The sequence below is a fragment of the Diuraphis noxia genome, unplaced genomic scaffold (assembly GCF_037042655.1).
Source record: "Diuraphis noxia isolate RWA-SAM2 unplaced genomic scaffold, SU_Dnox_SAM2 contig0002, whole genome shotgun sequence".
Taxonomy (NCBI): Eukaryota; Metazoa; Arthropoda; class Insecta; order Hemiptera; family Aphididae; genus Diuraphis; species Diuraphis noxia.
The window spans coordinates 23,601,383-23,613,734 of NW_028301712.1; the positions used below are offsets into that span (position 1 = coordinate 23,601,383).

The 12,352-nt window shown below is 39.6% G+C and overlaps 1 protein-coding gene across 1 annotated transcript in view; it reads left to right on the forward strand.

Moving 5' to 3' along the window:
* The first annotated feature begins 6,360 nt into the window (after nt 1-6,360).
* The window catches only part of ft (cadherin-related tumor suppressor fat), a 36,681-nt gene continuing 30,689 nt past the window's right edge, over nt 6,361-12,352 (forward strand). The window contains exon 1 of the mRNA XM_089221356.1: nt 6,361-12,008. Within this exon, the coding sequence (XP_089077482.1) occupies nt 6,867-12,008 (5,142 nt within the window). The 5' untranslated portion in view covers nt 6,361-6,866. The remainder of the gene's footprint in view (nt 12,009-12,352) is intronic.

Here is a 12,352-nt window from a genome sequence, read left to right on the forward strand (position 1 = left end):
CTATAAGTATCTGGTATATAAAAAAGGTACACTATTGAGTATTGAATATGGCATACCTATCTGAAGAATTACACAAGTAATGTAGATAATACATCGATATAGTAGAGAAAATCTTTCCTACGATCAAATTAACTATTTAAGTTTAAAAAATAAGGTTTAATTTATTTGAAATATTATTTTAGTTATACATTAAAATTCCTGGGTAGTTTAATACACAAAACAAATACAAATTTTACGTTTATCATTAGTTTAAAAATCACGAAAGTAATTGGTTTATGATAAACGTTAAGAGTTATAATTTATAAGCTACAAAATGTTTTTCGTACCTATATGTGAGGTAAATGTAATAACTAAGAACAAAATGTATAATATTATATTCCATATTATATGTATACACTATACAATATTATTATAATATATAGGTACACCACACTACCGTATAATGCGGTTTGTATTTAAACTGGGGTTGATGTGGTTTTATCCCTCTTTTTATTTTTTCTTCATACCGATAGGTATAATTAATTCAAAAATATTACATTGAAAATAATTTATTAGTTATTTGTTTAGATTTTTCCATATCCTTGCATTGGAACATCGAAAAATATTAAATAAGCCACTACCCCACTTTGTCGTATCAATCGTTTTTCTTATGTGAATACTGGGTGAAGTATGGCATTAATTAAAGTTCCACATAATATCTGATATTAATTAATTATCATAATATATATAGGTACGATAATAATTAGTAAAACCTAAATATCATATTATTAAATCTTTATATTATAATAATTATCAAATAGCTGATAAAAAAAAATCAATAAACATTACAGATCTACGTACATGGTATTAAAAAAACAATGGCCTATAAAGAAGAGATATATAAAGATAAGATTTGATAACAGTACTGGCTATTCATCGGAATATTATAAGATGTAGTTAACTGTACTTTTTTAATGCTTCAAGCATTCGGACCATTTGGTTGTGTTTTTCGTAATATCTTTCTCATGATAACGCCTACGTAATATTATGTATTCCTATCGTTCCGTCAAAAATAAAAGAGAGTAGTTACCTAGCTATACTTATACTTATACCTATAACGGCTATAACTAGTACGTTCTGACGAGAGCCAACCTATGTTCCGCGTGAGTATATATATATAGTTAACTTCAAAAACACTCAATCATCCACTGGCCAATGGCCATTTATGATTTTACGTATATATATTATTTAGTAGGTATAGATATTTGTTATAATAAGAAATAAAGCAAAGCTCTTTGTTTCAAGTACATGCGGTTCTACGTGAACAACGCGAATCTTAGTTGTAAATGTATAAAAAGGTATTAATATTAGCGGTAACTAGGGATTTGTTTTCCACAAGATTAACAATTCAATTGTTTAAAATTGAATAACATTTAAATTTATTTATTTAAAATAACATTGGATTACAATTTATAGAATTATAAAAATATCAAGATGTTAGGGTAATATATTTTGTTTTTACTCTTTAAAAATATATAAAAAATAGTACGCAAGATATTTCAATTTAAAAATGCTCATTTATATCGCCAAAAACTATTTTGAAAACTAACTTACAAACACAGATCACATTCTTAAGTTTAAGATTGAGAATAAGTAAACTGCCATTAGGCATAGATATATTTGTCTGTAATCTACTTAACCATAACCATATGACATATGTACAACAGTCAACAATCATTTTAATGACATTTACAAGTTCAAATTTCAAATAAACAATAATCACTTATAAGAACGTATACATGAGTATGGGTTTTAAGTGATAAAAATTAGTTTACAAATAAAAGTGTCTATAATATGACTATAGTTAACTTATACTTTCCGATAATGTATAATGTATAATGTATAATGTACATGTTACATGATACACTATTATAGAGTTTTAATTTATAGGCGCATAATAATGTATATAACCTTCTTAAAACGACATAAACAATTATTTACAAAATTATTTTTTAATAATTGCGAATGGAATTATAATATTTAAATTAATTTTTATAATATTGTAACAAATTAAAATTAGTATGAAACATTGAAATAAAGTTATATTTCTATTCAATTTATTACTATATCAAGAATATGAAATAAAAGGAACACAAGTTTTAAATTTTTTTTAAATCTATATTCTATATAGAACCTACCTATAGTTTTATTGTCAATAATTGTCTTGCCTATACCCGAAATCAATATTATAATTGATATGTATATTGTATATAGGTGTATCTAGTTCCTGCCCACATTTATTTAATCAACCGTGTAGACATTAAGATAGTGTTAAACGTGTTTTATGTTTTGTAACTAATGTCCAATAGTGTTTTATCTTAACTACACACAAAACCATGTATTTTTGGGAATACAGCGACAATATCACGCATGTCAATCAGTAGACACGCTGAAATGACATCTTCATTCTACTCACATCGGAGAATAAAAGAACCATCTACAATAATAGCAGTCTTTTGAAACTCGTGTAAATAGGGGGCATAATATTCGGATGAAACCTGTACCAGGTACCAGGTACCTCTATACGTAAATACGTTATTATATTATATATTATGTATTATGTAGGTATGTGCAGTTTACCTACCTACATTTTTTTACTTTATTTAAATATGGGTACCTATATGTCTTTTGTATTGGCACTGTCCCATTCGTTATAAGAACTATGCTTTTTTTATTTGAATACGCTTAAATGTAATATACTATAATATGTACATTTCATTTTGCATTAAAAATAAAATAAAAATCTAAATCGATTGCGATTAATCAACCGAAAATGGCAAAGTTAAATTTTTTTACACCTGTTAGAATGTGAGGTAAATTTGGACTGCGCATAAAAATGAGAAACTAATAAATAATTGAACCGATTAACTCTAAAATGTTTGTAAGATGGTACTTAACCGGTCACGTGTAGATACCAAATACCGGACGAACAAATGAACAAAACAAGTCTCGTACAAAAGGTTAGATGTTGAATTTCCCAACACTCGTTACGGCCTACGATTACTATACATATATATATATCATATATTTATACGTATGCCTACGTGGATATACGAGCACAAATTTTTCTATTACTGTGGCATCGGGTAGTACCTATATACTTGTTATTCTTATAGTTTATGTATACACACACTCACACACATTATGTGTGTTGGACACATATCTACATACCTATAACGAATGACGGAGGCATGCAATTGACATATTTTGGGGTTCTTGTTCATAAAATAATGTTTACAATTCATTCAAGGTGAAACGTGAAAATAAAATAAAATTGAATTTCAATCTAATTCTTTTGAATTCAGGTGACGTGATATTTGGTTAGTATGGTACAGGTCTAAGAAAAACACCATTTAAATTAGGTACGATTGATAATATTCCAAGTTTTTTTGAGAGGCCTTTTGAAGTATGCCCATATATTGAGATGTATATTATAATATATAATATATGTGTAAATAGTATGATAAGAAAGAAATATTAATCAATTGTCAAATACTTTACAAAATTCAACTGTAGTAAAAACTAAAAATCATAAAGATTTTTGAAATTTAATATTTTAATTAATTATTATAAGCTTACATTCACAGATCTAAATTGCAGGAAACAGTGCCCACTATTAAAAATTACAATAACATTTAAGCAATAATAAGGTACTAGTTTGAAATAAATGAACATATACCGTGATTCGTTTTTCTAAAAAAACAAATAAATGACTGAAGGGCTGAGTGAAAAGGTTGGAAGTGATATATTCAAGTCAAATTAATTACCGAATAATGTAATACAATAATATAATCAAAATTACCAGGTATACTGGATTGTTATTGAACTTATAATCGTAGTTGCCTATAAAACTACGAACAAAATTAACGACTTATTTATTACAAAACAATACAAAAATGTGATTAATAAGCTGTTAATTAGTTTTAAATTATTTTTACTGAATATTATAAGTGCAATAAATAAACTTAATTGAACGCGCGTGATTAACAAAGACAATTTATTCATTATCTGTATTCCGTAACAACTAACACTATTTTTACAACATACGTATTTTATAGATATAATGACTTACTGTTATAAAACTATTAATAACGTCATATAAGTTTATTTAAAGTTCTCATTAATCTGCAGCTTTCATCAAAATATGGTCCACTACAACGTAATATAAATTATCCGAGCAAACTAATGCTTGACCGCCGCCTATAACTTGACAAGACGTGACAACATATTATACGTAATATAGGGTACCAGGTCTACGATATACCAACTGAAATATTAGTAATAGTTAACTTACAAAAATCGATTTACAAACAATAAGATACGTAAATGCAAGCTAAATTCCTATCGGACATAGCGTTTCGACGACGTCACATTAAACGGAAAATAAACAATATTTATATCCGTAGCTGATTGTTCAACAGGCCCGGCGTGTACTAAATGCCAGACGGACAAATGACCAAACGGGTACAAATCGTTGGATGTTGAATTTTTCCAACGCTCGTTACGAGACTCTCGTAACCCCCGGCGCGCAAGCCACACGTTTCTTTACGGATTCGTACCTACTCGAGAAGTGCGTTCTGCTACCAGCTACCTGATAGAGTAGGTATAGACAAACAACGTGTTTTTTTTCTTCTACACAGAAAAATCATATGCGTATACTTTAAGAGAGATGGGACACAAAAATATTGAATAGGCACCATCTGTCTGCCGCGTGGACGACATTGTTGCTGTGTATTTATTATTTTACGTTATTATTTTTCTTCTTTTTTTCCTACGCACAAGAACGTCGCGTGCATACCGTGAAAAAAAAAATCAAAAACGTCGTCGAAGTTATATTACGGACGGTGCTCGCTGATGTATTTTACGATTTTTTTTTTTTTTTCGAAAATAGATGTCTTATACGAAAATATTTCCGATATTATAATATAATTTATTAATATATAATAATATATGTAGCAAAAAACGAAATATAAATATATCATATTATACGAGCACACGCGTATTTTGTAACAAAAACACGAAAAATTAAAAACAAAACGTCGATAATTGACGGTTTGGTCGGCACCAATAAACGTTTATTGGGCGGCGGAAACGTTGGTGTTGGCGACGGTGGCGGCGGGAGGGGTACTCACTGCCGTAGTGGACCACAGGCGAAAGACAGGTGTGTATATCTTTCCGATCAAATTCGGCAATTATTGTTGTTTTTATTATTGGGATTGCGGTCGTTGATTTTTGATTGTATACGAATCAAATACCGTTTTCCGTTATTGTAGCTTAGGCATCCGGCAAAAGGCTCTTTGTGTACACCCAGAACCTAAATGGTTCACTAAATAATATCATGTGTATTGAGTTCGAGTACATATTTAGTGTGGCGAACCGTCGCCGCCGGTAAGATTTATACTAAGCTACGGACGCATACATACTGATATTTAAATTATTAGCAAAATATTATTACGCGATAGGTAAAATAATATGATGATAGACGATTGCATAATAATATATTATATTATATGCGCAGAAATGGAACGAATGATGCGCGAAACGTTGGTCTCTTACAATAATGTAATAAATGATAATATTATAATACTATTCGGATGCCACTGCTGTTTCTTAAAAATAATAATAATAATAATAAATAGTGCAAGATGACCGGACACAAAGCGCGGACGCACTCGCATGAATGGGCGCGAGCGCGCGGGCAAACGGACGAAACGAGCGCGGGCGCGGGCACGGCGAATCCCCCCGTTATCGTCGGTACACACACGCGCGCAAACAACACACACGCACACACACGCACTTAAACATAATATGAGCGATCCGGTGGTGGGCGAGTGGCGAACGGGGTGCAGCCATCTTGAATACCTTCAACTAGAACCTGTGCCGTGTATATCCGAACAGCAGTAAAATACTCAAGCACCACCGCTGCCGCCGCCGACGACGACGACGACCTGGCCGACCGACCGGCGCGCACACACACACACACACTCTCGCACAAACACCCGCTTACAACAGTATGGACGTACACACTCGTACGGACATACACGCACACGCACACGTAAGCATTGGGCCTGCGGCGGGTAATCTTGACAGGTAAAAACGGGCTCTCCGCCGCCGCGTGAACGTGAAGCGGGTCGACGGGGGTCGGAGAACACACGGTTCTGACGGCTGGGCGGGCGGGCGGGTGGCGATGAGTATGGCCGTGTGGCCGGCGGGGTTAGTGTGGAACGCGCGCAGAAGGGGGCCGACCGAAAGAATGTTTCCACTTCGGATCCGACCGAGCCGGCCGCTGCCACCGCCGCTGATCCGACCGAACCAAACCAGTCTTCAGTATACGCGCACACACTCGGCCGTTCCGTCTTGCGATACGTGTGTGCGGTAGTAGAGTTATTTCGCGTGCGTGTGTACATCGTAGTCGTCGATCCGCCGTAGTTTTCTACCCTGCACGTACAAGGGCGCGATATATTATCATTATAACGATCCGACGAGTCGTGATTTTTAATTTTTTTTTGTCGTTTTTAACCGTTCGCTAGTGTTCGCATGTGCGCATTTTATTCGCGTGTGCGCACACGCCAAACTCTGGTATCTTTCCGCGTTTAAGATTTTTACTGAATAATAATAATAATATAGTACTACAGTGGCTTTGATTCCGGACCGAAGTGACCGTCGTCGTCGACGTCGCCGCCGCACATGGATTACGGTAGTGCTGTGAGTGTAGTTTTTAGTAAAGTGTTCAGTGGTACCTATGTGAAAGAGCGTACCTATTCAGGTGCGCGCGCGCGAATGTAATGACCGGGTGATACGGTGTGAAAGGGGTCACCCCTCGCATAATGTCATGGATCGCCGTGATATGCGTAGTGTTGGCGTTGGTGGTAGGACCGTCGTCGATGGTTTGCGCCAGCGGCGATGTGGACAACAACGCTCGGGTTCAGCTGGAAGTGTTAGAGGGCCAGCCGAAAGGCACAGCCGTAGGGCGGATACCGGTCAGGCCAGGGTTCGCGTACAGGTTCAACGAGCCGTCCGACGAATTCATACTGAACGCCACCACCGGCGAGATATCCACGGCGCAGATACTGGACAGGGAGTCGCTGTCCAATGACAGGTACGACCTGATTGTGCTGTCCAGCCAGCCTACCTACCCGATCGAGGTTCGCATATTAGTAGCCGACGTCAACGATAACGCGCCCGAATTTCCGGAGCCGGTCATATCTGTATCGTTCCCGGAAAGTGCGGCACCCGACAATAAGGTGCTCCTAGATACAGCCACAGACAAGGACGCGGGCGCTAACGGTGTGTCGTCTGATTATCGGATTGTTGCCGGCAATGTGGATGATAAGTTCCGGTTGGATATCACGTCCAACCCGAGTGGCGATCTCACGTATTTGTATCTGCAGACTACCGGAAAACTGGACCGGGAATCCGTGTCGTTCTATCAGCTCAACATATCCGTACGCGACGGTGGTGTACCTACCAGGTATGGTTACCAGACGGTCAACGTTACCATACTCGATGTCAACGACAACCCGCCGGTATTCGCGCATACGGATTACAGTGCGTGGTTGAACGAGAGCGCGCCGCCGGGTACGTTCGCGCTACAGGTGACGGCCACGGACGCCGATCTGGGTGAAAACGGCCGGATCGTATACTATTTGCCGGAAACATCGGACACACGGTTCCGCGTTGACCCGGAAACAGGTGCCATATACACGACGGAAGTTCCCGACTGTCCGCAACAGAACTGCCCACACACCCAGCAGTCGAGGGCATCGTGTCCGAAGAGCTGCGTGTTTACTGTTCACGCTCGAGACCACGGATCACCTAGACAGGACGGCCGGGCCTACGTCACCATAAGTTTGATCGACGCCAATGATCACGACCCGGTAATAAGGTTCCGGTATTTCCCAGCGAACGCGGCGTACGCGACGGTAGACGAAAATGCGATCAACGGTTCCGTGGTCGCCGCCGTGTCTGTTATGGATCCTGACGAGGGGCTCAATGGTGAAACGACCATAGAAATCATATCTGGTAACGAGATGAATCATTTCCGATTGGAATCGTCGCAGAGCTTCTACATTGTTCGCGTTCACGGCGTTTTGGACAGGGAACAGATTAATAAATATAATCTTACCGTGTTGGCCAGTGACAAAGGGACCCCTGCCAGGACCACTATGGCATATCTACTGATATACGTCAATGACATCAATGACCATGAACCGGTATTTGAAAAAAGTGAATACTCGTCGACACTAAGCGAACTGTCGCCTGTGGGCACGTACGTGGCCAGCATTACGGCCACTGACGAAGACACCGGTATAAACGCTCAGATTTACTACTCGATTGTGTCAGGTAACGCTTTCGGATGGTTTGACATTGATCCGGATACCGGATTAGTGACACTCAAAGGGCGACTAGACCGCGAACAAATGGGTGCCGCGGAGATAAAAATTTCAGCTCGAGACGGTGGCCCTAATCCCAAATGGGCGTACACACAATTAAAAGTTATTGTTTTGGACGAAAATGACGAACGACCTGAATTTACACAAGAATTAATTGTTGTAAAAATGTTGGAAAATGTACCGGAAAATACTTTAGTAGCCATGTTGACGGCATCAGATCACGATCAAGGCACCAATGGTAGTGTGTCATACAGTTTACATCCTGAAGTCCAGTACAAGTATAAGGGTGCGTTCGCGCTCGATTCGTTGACAGGTCAATTAACAGCTAAAACACAACTTGACAGAGAAAAGGTACTGGAATACAAAATCAAAGTATTAGCCAAAGACCAAGGATCTCCGCCCAAATCATCCACAGCTACTGTCATACTTGATGTGCTAGACGTTAATGATAATGATCCTGTGTTCTATCCACAACAATATGTAGCATTTGTTGGCGATAATCATTCGACCGGCTCTAGTATTCTTACGGTTTCAGCATATGATATTGACGAAGGAGAAAACGCAGTTGTTGAATATCGATTAGCTAGTGGCGGTGACTCGGGCCTTTTTTATATTGACGCACGTGATGGATCGATTTACTTGAAGAGCAGTGGAGATCTTACGAAATCTATATATCGTCTAAACGTAACAGCGGTAGATAGAGATGGCCGGCGAGCAGCTGAAGATGCATATGTAGAAATCATAAAAAATGCCGATGAAACACTCAAGTTCGACACAGCTGAGGGATATTCGTTTCAAATTTACGAAGACCACAGTGGCCAAGAAGATCCGATTTCAAATCGACAAGTGGGTCGGGTTCGAGTTAAAGACATTAAAGCCGATGTGGCTTATTTCATATTGAATGGTGATAATGGAAATTTCCGGGTAGATAGAAACGGAGTCTTAACAACATGGAAGAAAATCGATCGGGAAAATCAGTCATTTTACAGTATACGTATTGGAGCGCGGGCTGGTCTAAAGTTTGGTTCTGCTTTGGTAAATGTAACTATCTTGGATGTAAACGACAATGAACCTAAATTTGTCACAGTAATCGACGAAGTGGATCTTTACGAAAATACTGCCGTCGGACAAGAATTGTGTGTAGCAAGGGCTAAGGACAAGGATGTTGGGTTGAATGGCCGGGTAACTTACCGATTGGTATCCAAACCTGACAGCCTGTTTCGTATCACCGAATCGTCCGGAATCGTGTATCTGCATAAGCCGGTATATACAGCCCCAGGCACCGTAATAGCCGCCGAAATTATAGCCACTGACTCTGGCAATCCCCCACTCAGTGCTAAACATGTAGTTCTATTCACTATTCAAGATGTAAATGATCATACTCCTGTATTCGATCAAACTTCATACGAATCGTCACTTTCCGAAGCTACTGCCGTCAATAGTAGATTTTTTGGTTTAACAGCTACGGATGGAGATTATGGTTCCAATGCTAGATTATCATACGCCATTGAAGAAGGAGACGTGGAAGGAAATTTCGGAATTTTTCCGGATGGAATGTTATACATCAAACATCGTCTGGACAGGGAAAGCAGAGATTATTACGCACTCTCTGTAGTAGTTCGAGACGCGGGCACACCAGCTCGTAGTTCATCTGTAGTGGCCATCGTACATGTGACCGATGAGAACGACAATAAACCGGAATTTGCCAAAATCACATTTGATTTTCACATCAACGAAAATGAACCAGCTGGTACATTTGTGGGTAAATTATCGGCTACTGATCGGGACACGGGTCGAAACGCCGAGTTGACATACTCTCTAATCAATTGTAAAACGGACTTTTGGATCGATCCAAAAAATGGGTTCATCAGGACTCAGCGGGAATTTGACAGAGAACAGTTGATCCGGGCTACAGGTCAAAATGTTATTACATTGGAAGCTACAGTTTCAGATAACGGAAAACACCCACTTTATGATAAAACTAAGGTGAACGTCTATGTAAATGATGTAAACGATAATCGACCACGATTTTTCCGACAACCTTATCGAGTACAAGTGTCAGAAGGGTCACCAGTTGGTACGCATGTGTTACGAGTATATACAACTGACGAAGACGATGGGCAAAACGGTGCTGTGCATTACACCATGGAGGACGGGGATGATGACAAATTTAGAATTGACAATGGAACTGGTATGATTACAATCAATGCGCTTCTGGACAGGGAGTCACGTGCATTATACATGTTACGAGTTACTGCACACGATAACGGCACGAATGTGCGACTTAACGCTTCGGCAACAGTCACCGTAGAAGTATTAGACGATAACGACAATCCGCCAAAATTCGAGTCTCCTCCGTCGGGCGTGTCAATTTTTGAGAACGCTACGGTGAACACCGAATTAGTTCGATTCCGCGCTACTGATCCAGATTTAGGTGTGAATAGTGAAGTACATTATTCTATAGTATCTGGTAATCGACGTGATACATTTCATATCGATATTGTTACCGGTGTACTGTATTTGCACAAGCGACTTGATTATGAAGACATCAGCGCATACGTGTTAAACATTTCTGCTTACGATAATGGCAACCCCAGGCTGTCCTCAGCACTAGCGTTCCACGTAACTGTTTTGGACTGTAATGACAATCCACCTCAGTTTCCAAGTACGGCCATTGTACGACAAATCGTTGAAAATCTGGAACCGGGAACGTCCATCGTACATGTGGTCGCCGACGACCCGGACTCTGAACTAAATGGTCTGGTACACTATTCTATTACACAACAACAACCAGATAATGATAGGCGAAGTTTTAAAATAAACGAAAAGACGGGCGTGATAAGCACTGTGTTACCCATCGATAGGGAATACGTGGATACGTATAGACTAACTGTCACAGCAATTGACCAAGCCATGCCAGTGGAAACTCGGCTGTCAGCTGAAAAAACTGTTACTATTATAGTGGATGACGAAAACGACAACGCTCCCGTGTTTGTTTCTGTGGACACCGGACTAATACGGGCCAAGCACGCCGGTGCACTTATCATGCATGCTCTGGCTAGAGACATGGACACTAGTACAAACGGGCTGGTGACCTATGAAATGGTAGGCGGTGACTCGGAACTATTTTCCATACATCGAACATCGGGAGCAATCAGTTTGCGCCGCGAGTTGACCCGGCCAGAAAGGTCGTACAAGCTGACGGTGCGTGCCACAGACGAGGCGGTGCAGTCGGAACGAAAGTCGACCGACGCCTACATCACTCTACTAACGGACACAGATGGCGTTGATAAGCTGGCTGACCTGAGGGACTATGAAGGGTCCGTATACGAAAATGAACCATTGGGCACAAGCGTGCTGAGGATGGACCCGTTGCCCGGGCAAATTGAATACTACGTGGTGAACGTGACCGGGTTCAACGGGCAGCAGGCGGATCGGATGTTTTCCGTAGACGTTAAACTGGGCGTGCTTTACACGGCCGCGATGCTGGACAGGGAGGGTGGCGCCGACCAGTACGTTGTGCACGTTTATGCTACTAACGTTGGATCGCAGACACCGAAAACCGGTCACATTCAGGTATTTTTTTATTTATTTATTTTTTTTTATCCTACAACTTCTCCTTCTCCTCTTTTTTGCTCTTCTACTTCGCGTCTCGGCGTCCGAAACTTTATCATTATTGTTATTATTGTTCGCTTACTGTATGATTTATTCGATTCGCTAGGCTGCAATTAGCTAGGCATTCCGGATTTTGGTAGACCGCGGTGAGTTCAAAGTGGATCAGTAGTAGTCGACGAGTTACCTATTCCTGTGTAGTGTGTGGGGGACGGTTACAGGGGGTCCGCTGCAGAAGTCTTGAAATTTGTTTAGAACAATGGAATGTACGTAACACGCGGACCCGTCTACTGTGCATTTAAGTATTG